The sequence below is a fragment of the Dromiciops gliroides genome, chromosome 3, assembly GCF_019393635.1.
Source record: "Dromiciops gliroides isolate mDroGli1 chromosome 3, mDroGli1.pri, whole genome shotgun sequence".
NCBI lineage: Eukaryota > Metazoa > Chordata > Mammalia > Microbiotheria > Microbiotheriidae > Dromiciops > Dromiciops gliroides.
The window spans coordinates 619,249,334-619,267,466 of record NC_057863.1 but is presented as its reverse complement, the minus strand read 5'-3'; the positions used below and the strand labels follow the sequence as shown (position 1 = coordinate 619,267,466).

Here is an 18,133-nt window from a genome sequence, read left to right as displayed (position 1 = left end):
CCTTCCTTTACACCCTGACTGTGTGTCATCAGCCTCTGGCCCATGGAGTCCTGGGCCTCTTGGCCAAGTCAGGCTTTGGGGGAAGCTTCAGGTGGGCTGCTTGCTTCTGCCATAGGTGGCTCATCCCGGATACAGAGGCAGAGGTAGCATGGATGGCAGCAGAACCCTCCCTGTCTGCTGTCCCCCATTGGTACTGCCTGACCCCCCCCCCAACCAGGGCTGCAGGGGGCACCCATGGTTGTGATCTAGGTTAGGACACGTGGGCCTTCATGCCTTTCCAAGGCTGAGAGTCTGCTTCTGGCTTCCTGCTGGTGTGGCCTGGAGTCTGCAGGGGTGGACAGGCCTTGGCTGCCTGCCTGCCTGCACAGGTCCCCAGGGGAGCTTTGAGGAGCTGCTTCTGGCCACTGGCTCCCCTGACTGAGGCACTGACTGTATATAGGCTGTATATAGGAGCACCTTCTCTCTGAAGATCTGGTTTGTTCAGACAGATCTCCATGTGTGGTCGACTGCAGGGATTATTTCCCCTTCCCCCCACCCCAAACCCTAGGACATTCCCCAATGACTGGCATGTAGTGACTGCTTTAGAAACACTTGTCTCTTTTAGAGGCAGCTGGCTGCCCCAGTGGCTAGAATGCCAGGCTCCAGCTGTTGCCTCAGACATGCAGGAGCTGTGTGAGCCTGACAAGCCTCAGCCTTTCTCACCTCTGCTTGCTCCTCTGTCAGATGGGCAGAAGGCCAGCACCTCCCTCACAGGGTTGTTGTGAGGAGCCTGTCACATGCCTCTGTAAATTGCTTTGCATGCCTTAGACAGCTGTGTACATGCTAGCTACCCTGATTGTCTTTAGTGTTGCTTGACAGAAATCCCCTCAGTTCTCTCCTGAGCCAGAGGAGCTCAGTAGACGCAGATACCTCAAAAGGGTTTTCTTCCTTTCCCTCTGTGAATCGTGTAGACTGGTTCCAGCTGGGTCCCCAGAGGTGGGAGATAGAAGGGGCAGTGGCCCCCTCTCCTACCTGGCCTCCCCTGGCCATGGCATCATGGCCCCCCCCCCCACTTGTTATCATATCTGCCCTTTCCTGGACTTCTTCCACCCAGAACCCCCTGGTGCATTTGTCAAGGCCTGGCAGTGAGTGGGACAGCTGCTGCCCTGGCCCTCAGCTACAAGGACTGAGGTCAGGACCAGGTTCTGTGATGACCACATGGGGAGTGCTGTCCATGGCCCCATGATGGAGTGTGGCTCCACACCTGGGGTTTTGGTCTTGTTGGTGTTCCCTCTGCCTCCTGCCCCACAACTGCAGGTCTTACAGGAGGGTGTCTCTGTTGTTTTTTCCCCTTCCTGCTTATCTAAGTTTTTCTTTGAGTCTTCTCACTGTATCAGCTCCCTCCCTTTTGATTCAGCTCAACAAGGCACTGTGTTCAGGGCCTCCCCTGGGTCTAGTGCTTGGGACAAGAAAATTATTTTAAAAGCCCTCCCTCGCCCCCAAGGAGCTGGGGGGAGCTTTGTTCTCCCCCTCTTTTCATCCATCTGGGAGATTTTGAGCAGGAAAGGACCTTGAGAGGCAAACACTCTGCCCCCTTCCATGTATGCTTGTCGAAACTGAGGCCCCAAGGGGTCTGGTACTTTTCCCAAGGAGAAGCAGGTCAGGAAGTCTTTGATTGAAGCCCACCCTCTGATTCCAAATACAGATTTTATTCCCCACAGGAGAATGAGTCTCCCTTGGGGAGGCTGAAGGTAAATGTGATAGAGATCTTGGCTCCAGATCACTGGGACATTGGGCAGCACCCCATCCCTGCTGCAAGAGTCAGCCTCTGCTGACCCTGTTCCATTGCAGATGTAGAGGTGGATCTGGGCAATGCATCAGTAGAGAAAAGTCCTCATTTGGGGAGAAGGCCACCACTGCTTCCCAAACCCTTTCCCTCTGCTTGTCGGCTTCCATTTTTATCCCTGCCTCACAACTGCCATCTAGCCCCAGTGGACCCTTCTCCCCCTCCCCTTGGAGAGCTTGACCTAGAGACTAGAGAACCTTGAGGTCCCTTGTCCTTCCAGCCTTGTGTGATGCTTGCCTTCTGACACAGTACAGGGCCTTGTCCAGAGCTTGGCTTAGATGTTCCCCTCCCCCATTTGCAGATCTGTGGGGGCTTGCTTCTAGCCATGTGACTCCTGCCTGGGGGGGGGGTAAATGGGTACTTTCACTGGACCATACGTTTTACTTCTGTGTACTGAGGTATGTATATGATCAGCCAGAAGGGAGGGTTTGCTATTCCTCTATGCCCCCTCTATCTAGCAGCAGGTTTAAAGCTGAGAGGGCTTCATCACTTTTTAGTCACTTGTTAATTGTTTCAAGATTCCTTTAATTGTCTGCTGAAGCAAGAGCTCAGTAGAATTAGTCAGTACAAAAAGGGCTATTTTCCTTCCCCACTGTGAATCCTGTAAAGTGGTTCCAGCTGGGTCCCCAGAGTTGGGTGGGAAAGGGGACAATTGTCCTTTCTCCCACCCAGCCTCCATATGGTCACAAGGCCATCCCTGTGTGTGTGTGTGTGTGTGTGTGTGAGTGTGTGTGGCTGTGGGTGTTTGTATGGATGTGTATGAGAGAAAGCATGTTTGTGGCTCCTCTGAGTGGGTGTATGTGTGGCATGTTTGTGTGGGTGTGTCCATGGTGTGGGTGTGTCTCCTTTCTTCATCCTAGTTAAATGAGTATCGAGGTGTCCAGCAATCCGATGGTTTATGGATTGTAAAAGGTGTAAATGTTAGGAGAGGCCTGTGGATGGGGTACCTGTCTCTTCCACAAAACAACAGCGTTGGCTGGCCAGGAAAGCTTCATTCAGTAGACAGTGTGGTTTCTGGCAACAGGTCTCAGTGGAGCTCAGCTCTTGGACAGGGCCCAGCCTAGGTGAAGGAGAAATGCCTGTTGGGATTGTTTTCCCCTGGGAAGAGCCTTCCCCTTGGCCTCCTGCTGTCTTGTGACTCCCGTGATGCTGTTAGTCCCGTGAGTGGGGGGCAGAGACTCTCGTGTGTCTACACTTCTTGTCCCGTTTGTTCACAATAAAGGACTCGTTCCTCACCCGGTTCTCGTTTCTGTGGTCTGTAGCCTTGTCGTCTGCCTGCCCCTTTAGGGGGAAGGAGGGAGGGAGGGAGGGAGGGAATGGGCCCTGGGAGCAACTGGCCCTTGTCAAAGAGCATCCCCGGGGCCACGGGAGGAAACTGAGGCACACAGGGGTCCGGTGGCCCTTCCGTGTTATGGAGGCCTTCCAGCCTCTGGGCCCAGGGCTCGATGGACCAGCCCCAGGGAGTGCTGACCAAGGCCAAAGCCGAAGGCTGGACTCTGGACCAACCCTGCCCTTCCCAACCCGAGCTCAGCATCAGTGACCCCGGGGTAGGACCAGCTGGGGAAGCCCCGCCTCTTCGTGACGTCGTCGGGGCGTGGCATTGCTTTGCGGGTTCGTAGATCCTCGTACATCCCTAAGGGAAGGGCCTTGGCATCTCTGGTGCGGTCCTCCCAGGCCTGTCGGGGAGTAGGGGGTGCTATTGCTAGGCCGAATATCCGGCCCGGCATGCCCCGTGTTCTCGCCTCCTCGCTAGGAAGCACGTTGCTGCTCTCTCGCTGACCTGCCCGAGGCCTCTTGGGTAAGGCCTCAGCACAGCGCGCGGTGTCCATGGCGACGGCGCTCAGGGGGAACAGGGGGTGGGACGGAGTAGTGTATGTGTGCAGGGCCCCTCCCTGCCGGGAGCGAGAACGGCGGCTGGCTAGGCTCAATGGGTTTCCCGGATGGGAAAGGCCTTTGAGGTGAAAAAGGTGCCGTCCCTTTAAGGCGTCACGTGCCGCTCCGTGCCCGGCCTGGCCGTGCCGCCTCCCCGGTGGGCTTGCGTTGCGGTCCTGCAGCGGAGGCGGGGCGGAGCCCGGAGGCGGCCGCTGGTGTCGCGCTCGGCCGCCCAGGACGCTGCGGTCCCTGCGGCTGCCCGGGACGGCGGCCGGCCAGCAGGCGGGCGGGCGGTGGGCACCACGCACTCGGCTCCCGGGTAAGGAGGAACGGGCTTCTGGGCGGCTTGGCCGGGCGGGGCGGGGCGGGGCGGAGCCTGGCCTCGGCCTCGGCCGCGATGGCCGGGGCACCCTGGGCGGGTTCCCAGCCTGCAGGGATGCGGCCCCCGCTGCCACGGTTAGGGCTGCGGAGCCCAAGGGCAAGCGGCCGTGTGGGAAACTGAGGCCCGCTTCTGAGAGGGGGAACCCGAGCTCTGTTGCGGCCTTACTCTGCCCCGCGCCCTTGAACTTCCCCGGACGGTCAGACGGTCGGACGAGCGTGCTTTCCCTCTCGGCCCGGGGCCAGAGGCGGCGGAGAGCGCTCCCTTCCGACCGGTAGCCTCCGGGAGGCCTTCCTGGAGGACGTGGCCGCCCGCTGGCCTGGCCGCCCGAGGCCGGAGGCTTCCTTCCTTGAACCGGTGGTCCGGGGGCTGATGGTTGTGGGCCGGGGGGAGGTGTTGGTCCTGTCAGTTTAGCGAATGGCTTTCCGTGCTTCCCCCCATCCCAGCTGCCCTCCCCGCCGAGACCACCAGCCGGGGTCACCCCTTTTCTCCCCGAAAAGGAGTCGGAGGCTGCGAGACTCTTAGCCCCTGGCTGGCTTCTCCGTATTCTCCATCGCACTTTCTGCCCCTGTAGTTTCATTGCCCCATTTGTCACCTTTGATGCTCACATAGTCGTTATTAACTCTATTTATGTAAACAGTCCTGTCAGAACATCTCGGGGCCTCTTAGGTCATTCAGCATATCGACTGTAGCGTTTCAATTCCAAGCCAGCCCTCTGCCCTCCTCCGCTGCCGGGAGTCTGTCTGTCTGCCAGTGTCACGAGTCTCCCTGCTCTGCTTCTCACCCAAATCGCTCCCCCAGTGTATGGCACTAATATAAGCCGGAAGTCATAATGCCTGCCCCCGTTGGAAATAGGTGGAAACTGAGTCTTGGCTCGGATAATTCTTTATACGATTGGCTAGGTGCAGCACAAATGCTATTTTCAGGGCACAGAAAATTGGCTTTAATGAATTCCGTGACTGAAGTCAGAGAGTGAAGTGAATAGCCAAGATGAACTCCCAAGTAATGCATTCCAACAAGAAGTGTTTCTTTACCACCCACTATATATGCAAAGCACTCTGCTGGAGATCCACCGAAAAAATTTGAGAAATAGTTCTTGGCCTCCAGGAATTAACCTTCAGCTGGGGAGAAACTGGTATGCAGCTAAGTTACTATAAAAGTTGGAAGAAATAATCTGGTGAGTTGTAAAGGGAAGAGGGCAGCTCATAGGTCAGTCAAATAGCACCAGCAAATCAGGAAGACCTGAATTCAATTCCATCCTCTGACACTTACTAGGTGTGTGACCCTGGGCCATTCATTTAGGCTTTTTTTTTGGTCTCAGTCTCCTTAACTGTAAAATTTAGATAATAACAGCACCTACCTCCCATCATCGTTGGGAGATAATATTTTTTTGGGGGGAGATAATATTTTTAAAGGAGTTTAGCACAGTGCCTGGTCACATAGTAGCAACTGTATAAATGCTTATCCCCTTTCCCCTCCCAACCTAATCATGTGCGTTAGGACAGGTTTTGTCTAAGAAATGGAGCTTGGGCCATTGCTGGGAATATATATCCAAAGGATATAGTACCCTGTTTGTAGATATTCAAAAAGATAGTGAAGAACAGTATTCATGGGCATTCTCAGATCCATCTTGCTTTCTCCCCTAATTGTCACAAATATTACCACCAATATTTTCTCTCAGTTCAGTAAAATCTGTAGGAATTTGCAGCTGGTGGGCTTCCTTATCAGCCTTTGGGACATATTTGTCATCCTTCTGAAATAGCATCCTTGGAGCTGAGGTGCCACATTGGTATTTTCATCCTTCCAAATTGGATCATTGATGAAGAGTGTGTAGAAATAATCGATGCATCATAGGACAACTTGACTCTAGTCATATTTCTAAGAAGAAAGTTAAAGGCTTGTCTTGTTCTTACCTCAACATGGGTCATCTGCAGAAAGGTACTGAATACAGTAATAAGATTTACTGAAGATGGGATGCTGGATAGTCTTCATCATTGACGCCACCTTTAATAGCAAACTACATTTTCTCTAGCTTGGATCTTGCCCCTGTGTTTCTCTCTCCATGAGTTCTTTTATGGTCTGACATAACTATCATAATACAGATGATTAAAATAAGGAGGAAGTTGCAGAATTATCATTCCTTTTCCTTTCAATAAAAATAACTAGAAGGAATGGAATTTGAAGCAATACTTAACCTACTGCCCTAAAATTTAAAATAATTTTACTTTGATCTTTTGGACTTGGAAATGCCCACAAGCATCTCAGCTATCACCTGCCCTATCTCACGGTTTATTCTTGGTTTTTCAAGAACCTCTGGGGCCTCTGTGGAAGTATTCATTGAAACAAATTTAGCCCCTGTTAGTAAATTAAATCAAACATACATTTTGAATGATCTCACCAGAATTTTTCTCCTTTTGAGTTTTCTCCCACATTAATTTGCTATTCTTTGTTCTAGATTGGTATGAATTAGTCTGGTTCTTTTGTTCAACATTTTTTAAAATGTCTACAAGTACAGTGATCTTTGAACCATTTCTAAGCCAAGGTTTTTCGACCACAGCTATTGATTCTCAATACTGTGTTTTTATGTAATGGTCTTAATTCATGATGCTGTTTTTTAAAGGCAGAGTTGTCTACTTTGGACTACTTTGAAAGCTCCGTATCTTTTCATCAAAGACTTGATGTTGTTTTTCTGCCAAGTGTTTTGTTAGTTTGATGGGGGGAGGGGGTTGATGGAGGGTATCCGTCCATATGTCTTCTGCTTTTACCTAGACCAGTACTGTCCAGGTTTCTGCTGCTGCTGCTGGAACTCATACCTATTCAATCATTTCAGCTCTGGGAAGGAAGAGAAATGGGAGTGAGAACGTTGAGCCTTTCCTGGCAGTTCTTGATAGTTCTGGTTTTGATCCTGCAAATCTTGTCCGCGTTGGATTTTGACCCGTACAGAGTCCTAAGGGTCAGCCGCACAGCCAGCCAGGCTGATATTAAAAAGGCATATAAGAAGCTCGCCCGGGAATGGTAGGTGGAACAAATCACACATAGAACTTGAATGTGAGCATCACTTTCCAAAGGGCCACATAGCCTGAAAGTGGACTGATGAGCATTAATGTGTGTCTGTCTACATTTATACTATATATGAAACGTTTATCAATGAGTCACCTTTTTTCCTCCATATTTTCTGAGTAATCAGCTCTAAAGTTGATGACAGCATCTTAATTTGATCAGTAACAGTGAGACTTTGACAATTCACAATGTCCTTTCCTACACATTTTCTCATTTGACCTTCATAGCTATCCTTGGGGTTTGGGCAAGCACCATTTTCCCAGTTTGACAGATGAAGCAGTGGACATAAAAGGATTTTCCCTCAGTCACACAGCCAGGAAGTGTCAGAGGCAGGACTTAGCGGTTCTCTGGCTCTGTCTTCTTGCCACTTTACTGTTTTACTTTATTATTTGTTACCATTTTTTTAAAAGAGCATTTTAGAAATCACTAAAATGGAAAAAGTATTTCTATTTATAAGGAAATACTTTTAGAGAAAAAATTGTGGTGGTAGGTACATAGAGAATATGCATACTTTTAAGTATGAGAGCAGGGACTGTCTTTTGCCTTTCTCTGCATTCCCAGCACTTAGCCCAGTTCCTAGCATGTAGGGGGCACGTAGTCAGTGTTTGACTAACAGACTATTGGAGGAGAGGGGCTGGATACAGGAATAGAATGGTTTGATGTAATCCACGGATAATCAAAAATTATTTTTGGCCAAACGCATGACTGTTCACTGTAGCCTGGCCTAATGAATAGAACTGACCTCAGAGTCAGAAAAAATTAGATTCAGGTATTGGCCACACATGTTGCTGGTCAGGTACTTCCCCTCCTGAGAGAAGGACCTTGGGGGGACTAGTGGAGGAACTCCCAGAAACAGCCTTAGGTAGAAAGGATAGGAAGAGAAAGACATAAAATGTCAAATACTACGACCTTCCAGTTGCTTAACTACTGGTAGGTAGTTATTTGGGGCGAGTCATTGCAACTCTCTTGGCCTCAGTTTCCATATCTTTAAAATAAGACCTCTGACACCCCTTCCACTCCACAGCCTATGATCTTATGATCTGTGTACAAAGCTAGCAGCAGAGAAAGGAGGGGAAAAGAGCGTCAGTGAACAGAAATTGGATGCCTAGACCCCAAATAGAGAGGAGATTATTAGGTAACGTCCTGTTACCGTTTTTTCCCCAGCTTTCTCATACTATTTTCACAGTATCATATGCCTGTTAATAAATATTATAACAGCTTTGGCAACACTAGGTAAATTGCCTGCCCAGCTGACTAAAAAGGAGGCTTCATGGATGGATATCAGGAAGATAGGACTGGATTTGAATCCTGTCTGAGACAGAGGGGCCTAGTTCTGTGACCCTCACTAAGTCCCTAAATAAGCTAGCTCACCGTGCTATGGTGAGGATCCATCGAGATAATGCCTATAAGGCACTTTGCAAGCCTTAGAGAGAAGAACCCTCTACAAATGGGAACTTCTCATTGCCACGAAGGCCTTTGGGAGGAAGTCATGAAGGGGGAGTGGGGCTCCACAGCTGCTCTGCAGGGCACAGGGCTCTGCCAAGGGGTCTGAAAGGAGAGAACTCCCATGTGTCTGGGCTTCCTGTACCCCAGGGCATTGGATCTCTGCCTGCATCCGTGGGAGGGAGGGGGGCATTGGGAGGCCCAGGGAACTGAAGAGCCTTGGGCCAGGGCCAGTGGGGCAGAAGGGGCAGGTCTCCAAGCCAGGTCCTCCCTCCTGCTCCTGTCATTGTTCCCTGAATTCAGGGTCACCCCTGTAGGGAGGTGGGGGCTGCCTTTTGGTTGAGAGAAGTTTGCTGTGACAAATAAGAGGAGACTCAGGGTCTAGCGTACTATGTAGACATTTTGGGGGAATCCTCTGTGGTGTCAGGAAAACAAAGGGGAGCCCCGAGATCTCTGGCGTGTGGGAAGCCTGGCTCAAGTCTGACTTATTCCTGACTTGATATCAACATCTCCTTCCAGGGTCCCTCTTCACCCCAAAGTATAATGCTTTTCTGTCAATGTGCCGTTTTCTGTTGGGCCTCTCATTTTTTAACGTAAGCAGGACTCAGTATCAGCAGAGTTGTAGTTACTTCACATCACATCATCATTCTTTGAGAACTTTAGGCCATCTCCCCCTTTCTGAGGTGTCTTAAGGACTCTTACTGTTTTCGTATCACCAAAGAATGCAGGGAGATAGCTTGACATTTTCATCTTCTAAAGCTGAGCGGGGTTCTGTCGTATTAATTCAATGAGTCATGTGCTCTTTTCCCTGAAATTCGTTTCCCAGGAGTATCCATTCACAATAGACACAGATCATGATCATCTGTGAAGTTTTTCTTTGCTCTTATATTTCCATGACAGCCTTATGCCTGATTACTGCAACTATGGGAATGCTTCATAATGAAAAGAATTGGAGTTTTTGGTACAAAATAGTGTATACTTCTCATTTTTTACAAGTAGACCTAGAAGTATGAGCTACAAGCCAAGGGAAATAAGGTGACTTGTGGTCTTTGGTACATCTTGGGGTTTCGTTCTTTCTCGGGCTTCTCAAAACTTCACCCTCATCTTCACAAAGCCATTTTTGGGAAGAACTTTTAAAATGACACGTACTCTCCATTTCTTGTATACTCTTGTAGTTTGGTTGTGGTCTTAGCCCATTTTCCCCCTCAGGAAGACTGCTGTTTGTTTCCGTTAGAGTAGCCAGTTTGTTACAGAAATTTTTTTCAAACTTTTAGCCAAAAAAAAAAAAAAAGACAAAATAAATTGAGGGAGATAGATTGTTGATCTATATAGTTATTTTCTGTTAGAGTTGGTTAGGCCTTCAGAAGTCCTCCAGGCCAACCCTTGTTGGACTTCACCATAGCACTTTTCTTCCTATGGTTTTACTCATTTAAAATTTGCCAGGTCAGGAATAAGTCACCAAATCCAGGATTTCCTTTGGGGTACACAGGAGCCTGACCCAGCTTTAGAGACCATTTGTTAGTATTTTAAAATGTAGAAGACTCTGCTTTGGTTTGGGAAATTATTTCAGAGTAATTGAAATAGACAAGTCCTATAGAGGCATGATTTCTAGACTATGCTGGCTGTAATGGACTCGTCCCATTCCTTGGTGAGCTAAACCCTTTTTCCTCTTGGCTTGCCACCCGCTTTTTCTATTTACTTACCAAACTAATTTCAGGCGTTTCTCTTTTGGCCCAGCCTCTCTAGAAGTTTAATTTTCCTGCTATGTTACAGATTTTGGTTGATGACAACATTTTTTCCTCTGCAGTTTTTAAAAGCTAAGTTTAGGCAACTGAAACATTCTCACTCACCACCCAAAGGCATAATGTTATAGCCACTATCTCTTATTTCCACGAGGCAGAAGCTTTACCATAGCTGGCCACATTGCATTTTTTTTTCTAACAAATAACTCAGCTTTCTCTCCCTTTCTGCCCCAAATAATGTCATCGATTTTTAATGTACATTAAATGTTAACATTTAAGTTGTTTTGTTTTATTAGTAAACCTTTCGGGTGTTTTGTTTCCGTAAGGTCAAAGCATAGAATATATGTTTTGCTCTTCAGATGCTTTCCAGTGACAGACTAAGCAATTTTAGGCTCTTCCTTATCCCAAGAGGTAGTTGTTTACATCACTAAAGGAAGGGGTAGGAATGGTTTTGTACAGATTAGACCATATAGCAAACACAGAATTTCATTTCATAAAATGGAGCTTGTGCAGACTTTAGTGTTAGCCGCTGGGCTGTTTAGCAGTGGAAGGTCGTCTGGCCTCCCAGGATTTATATAAACCCCCTGTGTGGAGAAGAGGACGTTAGCACATGAAACGGGAAAAGCAATAATAGAAGAATTGTGACAAGGCAGTACATCACTAATTGCCAAGTGAGTAACCTAGACTGCCAGTACTATTAGCTCAGATGTATTATACTTGTTTGTTTAAATAAATTTTAATAATTAAACCTTGAAATCTTGTGGGTCCCTTTGCCTCGTAGAGAAGGCTAGTGAGTGCTCATGCCATGGGGCAGCTAACAGCACAGGAACCCAGGTGCCCACCCTCCCTAGAAGGTCAGCACCTAGCTGCTGTTCTCCATGTGATGGTTCCTAAGCAGGTTCATTGAGCGGCAGAAGTGTAACCTGAGCCATCAGATTTAGCCAGGGGAAATGCCTGCACACACCATGCCAAGGCTGCAGTGATATTTTCCGTGACCTCTTGGAGGAAGAAGTGGGTTCTTGCTGACAGCTTCAACCATCAGCCAAATTTAGCACGGGTTGGTTGTCTCTAGATTAATTTCAAAACATTGTCGTGTCCTACTTCTCTGTAATGAAACACTAAAAGAGACCTGTCAGCAATAACAAGGTGGTGCTCCAAAAACCTGCCCTCCTGTTGTTGCTTCTTGTGAAGAAATTACTTATGTCTTTTAAGGCTCCACCTGCTTTTTAGCAGGTGGGACAGCTTACTACCCTTTGCTAGAAACCATTCTGACCAGGTTTCCTGCTGTTTGCCCCTGGTATCACCAGCTGTGTCCAAGGGCATCGAGGAATGGTATCTTAAGAGAAAGGCTTTTCTCACTGTGGATTTGGCTTTTTTATTTCAGGCATCCTGACAAAAATAAAGATCCAGGAGCAGAAGACAAGTTCATTCAGATTAGCAAGGCTTATGAGGTACTGTACCAACCTTTGTCATTTGTGCATCATCTGTTACCCAGTACAAGTAATAATACTGGAGGATAATAATAATTTCTTAATTTGCACACGACTTCATCGTTTTACACACATTCACTTATTTGTGTGCCATATAGGCCATCAGTTTTTGATCCTTTCTTTCTTCTTCTTTTTTTTTTTTTCAGGGCAATAAGGGTTAAGTGATTTTTTTTGATAATTTCTTTCTTTCTTTTTTTTGGCTATCCCTTGTCTTTAACCTAGATGCTGTATAACAGATTTTTAGATTTATTTTATTTGTTTGTTTATGTTTATAGATTCTTTTTTTTCTTTTTTTTTTTGTGGGACAGTGAGGGTTAAGTGACTTGCCCAGGGTCACACAGCTAGTAAATGTCAAGTGTCTGAGGCCAGATTTGAACTCAGGTCCTCCTGAATCCAGGTCCGGTGCTTTATCCACTGTGCCACCTAGCTGCCCCCTATATATTCTTTAAAGTATTATTGCAGCTATTATTTCATCATGACAAATCTTCATGAGTTGTTGTCATTTTAACTGTAGACATGAAGAAACTGTCTCAGAAGGACTTTTTTTTTAATGTAATAAACATTTTTATTTATAGTTTTGGGTTCCAATTTTTATCCCTCCTTCCCCTTCCCTCCCTGAGGTTGTAAACAATTAGATATAGGTTATACATGTATGATTATGTAAAACATTACCATGTTTGTCACTTTGTACAAGAAAACTTGATTAAAAGAAAAAAATGAAAGAAGGTGAAATATAGCATACTTCAGTCTGCAGGTGGATAGTATGTTTCATCAACAGTCCTTTGGGATTGTCTTGGATCACTGTGTTTTTGAGAACAGTCAAGTCACTCACAGTTCTTCATCAAACAATATTGCCATCTCTGAAAAGGACTTCCTTGAAGTCACTTGGCTAGTGATGGCAGAATACCCATGTCTACCATAGAGCCCTTTGATCAATCAGTAAACATTTATTAAACTTCTGCTATGTGCCAGGCACTGTGCTAAGCACCAGGGATACAAAAAGAGGCAAAAGATAGTGTCTTTCCCCAAGGAACCTGCAATCTGATGGGTAGAGACCACATGCAAACAAAGCTATACAAAGCAAGCTAACAAGAGGTTAAAGAGGAAGTAATTAACAGAGGGAAGGCCCTAGAATTAAAGAATGACTTTGTGGATCCATAACCTAATTCTTGTACCTTTGCCTGCGGGGCTGTATTAAATTAAAGAAGCACATGTTGATTGTCTGCTACATGCAAGGCATTCTTCATGATATTCCTAAATTTCCTTAATCACAGACTTGTTTAAATTACTCCAGCTCAGTTAATCAGGGCAGAATCATGCTGTTGACCATTACTGTCATGTTTGATTTGTCCTATCCCATCTTGTTGGTGCCAAGAGTCACAGACCTTCCGATTTCCCGCAGGCCTTGGGGATTTGATCCGTAAAGCCTGAGTAGCCGCACATAATGTTCCCTTTGCTACCTGGTGGAGCTTTGCAGATTGCCCAGCAGGGTGGCTGTGCACTGTCACACTGTCCTAGGCCTGTTCTCTGGGGTGGCTTTGTTCCTCTTGAGCTCATCAAATTTGCTTTCAACAGATTCTATCCAATGAAGAGAAGAGATCCAACTTTGATCGCTATGGAGATGCGGGTGAAAGCACCGGGTACCACCAGCCACAGCAGCCACAGGGTCACCACTTCCACCATTTCCACGACAGCTTTTACTTTGATGAATCCTTTTTCCATTTCCCGTTCCATTCGGAGCGGAGAGACTCATCAGATGAGAAGTACCTGCTACACTTTTCCCATTATGTCAACGAGGTGGTCCCAGACAGCTTCAGAAAGCCCTACCTCATCAAGATTACCTCGGACTGGTGCTTCAGCTGCATCCACATTGAGCCTGTCTGGAAAGAAGTGGTACAGGAACTGGAAGTATTGGGTAAGTGATGGTGCCCCAGGCCAGCCTCAAAAAGGCGCCTCACCTCTTGTGAATGTCACACCCCCTCCAGAGGGACAAGCCAAAGCAGTTTGGGAGAAATTCAGTGGGCATATTTTAAAGAAATGTCTACAAGTTTCTTTTATAAACAAAATACTATTTCGTAATAGTTACCCAGCCCATATACACATATAAAGAGAGTGCATAGTGTAGTAGAACACTAACCTTGAAGGCAAAAGACTAAGGTTTGAGTCTTATTTCTGTCTCACCTTTTTTTTCCCCCTTTGAATTATAGTATCTGGAGCTAGAAGGAACCTTAGAGATCTCTAGTTCAACTTTCTAGTGGTACAGATGAGGAACTGACTAAGCCATGTAGGCTTAGATGAGATATTTCACTTTTGAGCTTCAGTTTTCACATTTGAAAAGTGGGGTTAATAGAACGTAGACTACCTCTAACATAGGATTTTTAAGAGGAAAGTCCTTGGTGAATTTCAAAGCCCTATAGCAATGTGAATAAGGCTTATGATCAGATGGCTAGATGGCGCAGTGGATAAAGCACTGGCCCTGGATTCAGGAGTACTTGAGTTCAAATCCGGCCTCAGACACTTGACACTTACTAGCTGTGTGACCGTGGGCAAGTAACTTAACCCCCATTGCCCTGCCAAAAAACCCCCAAAAACAATAAGGCTTATGATCTCATTTTCTCCTTCTACTGAGCATGTAAATTAGGCAGTGCAGAAGTTGCTATTCATCCCTATTTTGCCAGTGAGGACTAAGATGACATGCCTAGATCATTCAGGCCTCTCACTCCAATCTTCCAGTGTTCTTTCTGTTCCATCTGGTAGCTGAGTGGTGCAGTAGATAGAGGGCTAAGCTTGGAATCTGGAAAACCTGAGTTCAAATCCGATGTCAGACACTAACTGTATGACCCTGGGCAAGTCACTTAATGGTTTGCCTCAGTTCCCTCATCTGTAAAATGGGCTGCAGAAGGAAAGGGCAAACCCCTCCAAGATCTCTGCCAAGAAAGCCCCAGATGGGGTCACCAAGAATCGGACACGACTGAAGCCACTGAACAACAGGCAGCCTTTGGGGAGGCTGGGTCTGTGGGGCCATCTGTGGGGATACATACCCTTGGGAGTCTGAGGCCCATGAGTTTTTAAGTTAGTTTGCAAAATGGTTTTACCATCTGTAGGGGCCATGAGGAATTTCTCCTGGCTTAAGAGCTATCCTTTGTTGTTGAATTTACTTCTCTCTCCTTCAGGTTGAATGTTTAATTACTCCTCAAAATGCCTGGTTAGTAACTCTTGTTAGTTCATTCCATGACCTTTCCCTCTTTTTGGAGGAGGCGCTCTGCAGTACCTTTCAGGTGGTTCTTGGTACCTTCCATGATCTTACTTACTGAATCAAATGGTGCATTAAAAATTCAATACTCAATTTGCTCAGAAAATACTTAACATTTATATGAACTATTTTCAACACAAAATATCGTAGCTTTCATTTATTTCCTCCTCGTCTAAGCATTTCCTATCCATTGGTTCTCATTTGCCGTTCCCTCTCTGTGGCCTTCTTGTGGGCACTGGTCTTCTGGTTCCCTTTTTTTTTTAAACTTTGCATTGAAAGACCTTCCCAGGGATCTTTGTATGTTATGATTTGGGCTTGCACTGCCTTGTGGCTTAGTGGTTTAGGAAACTCCCTCCAGGCAAAACAGAGCTGCCCCCACTCTGTAGTTAGTCATCAAAGGGATTGAAAGGTGAAGGGACAACTTAGATGTCAGAGTTAGGCCTGGAATGTAACATCTTCCAGACTCTCGGCCAGCTTCTGTCCACTCCTCTGCTGTGCCTCTCTCTTTATACTTAGCAGTCTTCATTACATTTCAGTTTTGTAGAATGTAACACAGTTTATTTAACTATTCTTCTGATCTGGGACATTCGGGTTGTTTCTAGTTTTCTATAATCAAATGCTATAAAAATCTCTGAGAATATAGCTCTCTTAAAAAATAACATTTTTCAGGATGCAATTATTGGGTCAGAAGGAAAGATTATTTCTGTATCTTTTACTTCAAACTTTACGTTGGGTGTTGCCATAAGGAATAGACCTCTCCCTGGGCTAACTAGAGGGTGACCTTTGGGGAAGATTGAGGATTTCCTTCCAGCTTGTCAGCTGGAATCTTCAATCCTTGAAATCCTCGATCTTCCTCAAAGGTCACCAGTCCACATCTCTAGTTATCCCAGATGAGAAAACTAAAATCTGGGGGCAGCTAGGTGGCACAGTGGATAGAGCACCGGCCCTGGAGTCAGGAGTACCTGAGTTCAAATCCGGCCTCAGACACTTATCACTTTTGGGCAAGTCACTTAACCCTAATTGCCTCACTAAAAAAAAAAGAGAGAGAAAACTAAAATCCAAAGAGTTTAAACTAAGATCCAAAGAGTTTAAGTGCCTCGGCCAATAAACATTCGTTAATCAAACATATTATTAAATAAATAACCATGTCATTAATTTGCTTATTTGTGTGCCAAGCACTGTGCTAATCCAAAGAATGACAAAAGACAGCCCCTGCCCTCAGGAAGCTTACAGTCTTAATCGGGGAGACAACATGAAAACAGCCATGGGCAAGCAAGCTATAGACAAGATAAACAAGAGATAATTACAGAATGAAGAAGATTCCTTAAGAGAAGAGGCTTTTCCATAGGAGGGGGGATGTTAACTGGCCCCTGAAGACAGACAGAAGGAGAATGTGAGGAGGGAGAACATTCCAGGCACAGGAGATGACCAAGGAAAATACCTGGAGCCCAAAGGTGGAGTGTCACATTCAAGCAGCAGACAGGATGCCAGTGTTACATAGACAGAAGAGATGGGGGTAGAAAGACTGGAGAGAGAGAGGAGGGGGCTGGGTCAGGAAGTGTGACCGTAGAGATGATAGGGAGCCACTGGAGTTTATTGAGGAGAGGGGGTTGGCATGGTCATTCCTGAGCTTTAGGAACATCACTGTGAGTGGAAGATAGAATGGAATGAGGAAAGACTTGAAGCTGGCAAACCCACCAGCAGCTACTGCAGTAATCTAGCTGTTAAATGATGAGGCCTGCACCAGGGAGGGGGAGTATCTGAGAGATGTGGCAGAGGTAAAATCAACAGGCCTTGGCATCAGCTTAGATGGAGGGGAGGTTAGTGAGGAGCTGAGGATGGCGCCTCAAATTCTAAACCTGGGGGACTGGGAGGATAGCGGTGCCTTTGACAGTAATAGAGAAGTTTGGGAGAGGGGAAGGCTTGGGGGGAAGATTGAGTTCAGCTTGGGACATGTGGGAGTTTAAGATGCTGACGGCGTATCCAGTCCAAGAAGTCCACTAAGCAGTTGAAGATGGGAGGCAAGTGGTTGGGGTTGGATAAGTAGACTTGAGAATCTTCAGTTTAGAGATGACAACTGATCCATGGGAGCTGATGAGGTCACCAAGGGGAATAGTATAGTGGGAGAAGAGAATAAGAATAACAATGGTTAGCATTTATATAGCAATGACTGTGTGCCAGGCATAGGCACTTTGCGGTTATTCTCTCATTTGTTCCTTGCCACAAACCTGGGAGGGAAGTGCTATTATCATCATTCCCATTTTACACAGAGGGAAACTGAGGCAAACAGGTCATGTGACTTACCCAGGGTCATACAGTAAGTGTCTGAGGCTGGATTCTAACTCAGGTCTTCCTGAGTCTAGGCCTGGCACTCTTATCTACTGTACTGCCTAACTGCCTAGAAGACTCAGGACTTTAAGATTGTAAAACACCGAAGGAAAAGGGGAGAAGAGGCAGCTCTCAGCAAATGGTATCAATTTTTTTAGTAAAATATGAAGCAAATTTCTCAGCCGGGAGAAAGGGGAAGTAAATAAAAGGTTTGGAAGAGTCACCGCAGAGAGTTGAGAGTGAGTTGGTGAAGGAGGTACAGCAGGATTGCCTAGCAGCAGCGAGCACCCAAGTGAGGCTGTGTAACAGATGTGCTGCAGAGCCAGTCAGAAAGGCTGGGTGAGCTTCTCCACCTTCGTTCAGAGCAGAGCATGTGTGTAAGAGCAAAGGCAGCAGATGGGGGATGAGCCAAGGCTGAGCTTGGCAGTGGGCAGTCATCCATATCATAATAGGGCTGGGGACTGAGAAGAGGACAGCATGGAGCTGAATTTGTCCAAGGTCACATGGGTTGTAAATGGCTGAACTATGATTCTCATCAATTCCGACAATAAAGCTAAGAGGTAGGATTGGAGGAAAGAAGAAACTAGTCTGAATGCATTTCTGCAAGTGATTAAGTGTATATGCACTCTAGGAAAATCCCTTGGAAGTTTGATTTATTTTTTTTTAATGATTTTCCTCTTCCAAGTGAGAGTACTATATATAACATATCAGATTGCTTTCTGTCTTGGAGAGGGGGGAGGG

General features: G+C 46.6%; 1 protein-coding gene across 5 annotated transcripts in view; it reads left to right on the top strand.

The window, feature by feature from the left end:
• Nucleotides 1-3,470: 3,470 nt before the first annotated feature.
• DNAJC16 (DnaJ heat shock protein family (Hsp40) member C16) overlaps nt 3,471-18,133 on the top strand; it is a 36,297-nt gene continuing 21,634 nt past the window's right edge. Inside the window, exons 1-4 of one of the 5 annotated variants that reach the window (XM_043991900.1) lie at nt 3,471-3,623; nt 6,907-7,091; nt 11,706-11,772; nt 13,387-13,726. In XM_043991900.1, coding sequence (XP_043847835.1) covers nt 6,925-7,091; nt 11,706-11,772; nt 13,387-13,726 — 574 coding nt within the window. In that variant the 5' untranslated portion in view covers nt 3,471-3,623; nt 6,907-6,924. Of the gene's footprint in view, nt 3,624-3,717; nt 4,017-4,183; nt 5,254-5,653; nt 6,015-6,906; nt 7,092-11,705; nt 11,773-13,386; nt 13,727-18,133 lie in introns of those variants that run through there. The other 4 variants (XM_043991902.1, XM_043991898.1, XM_043991901.1 and 1 more) reach the window with 4 other exon arrangements.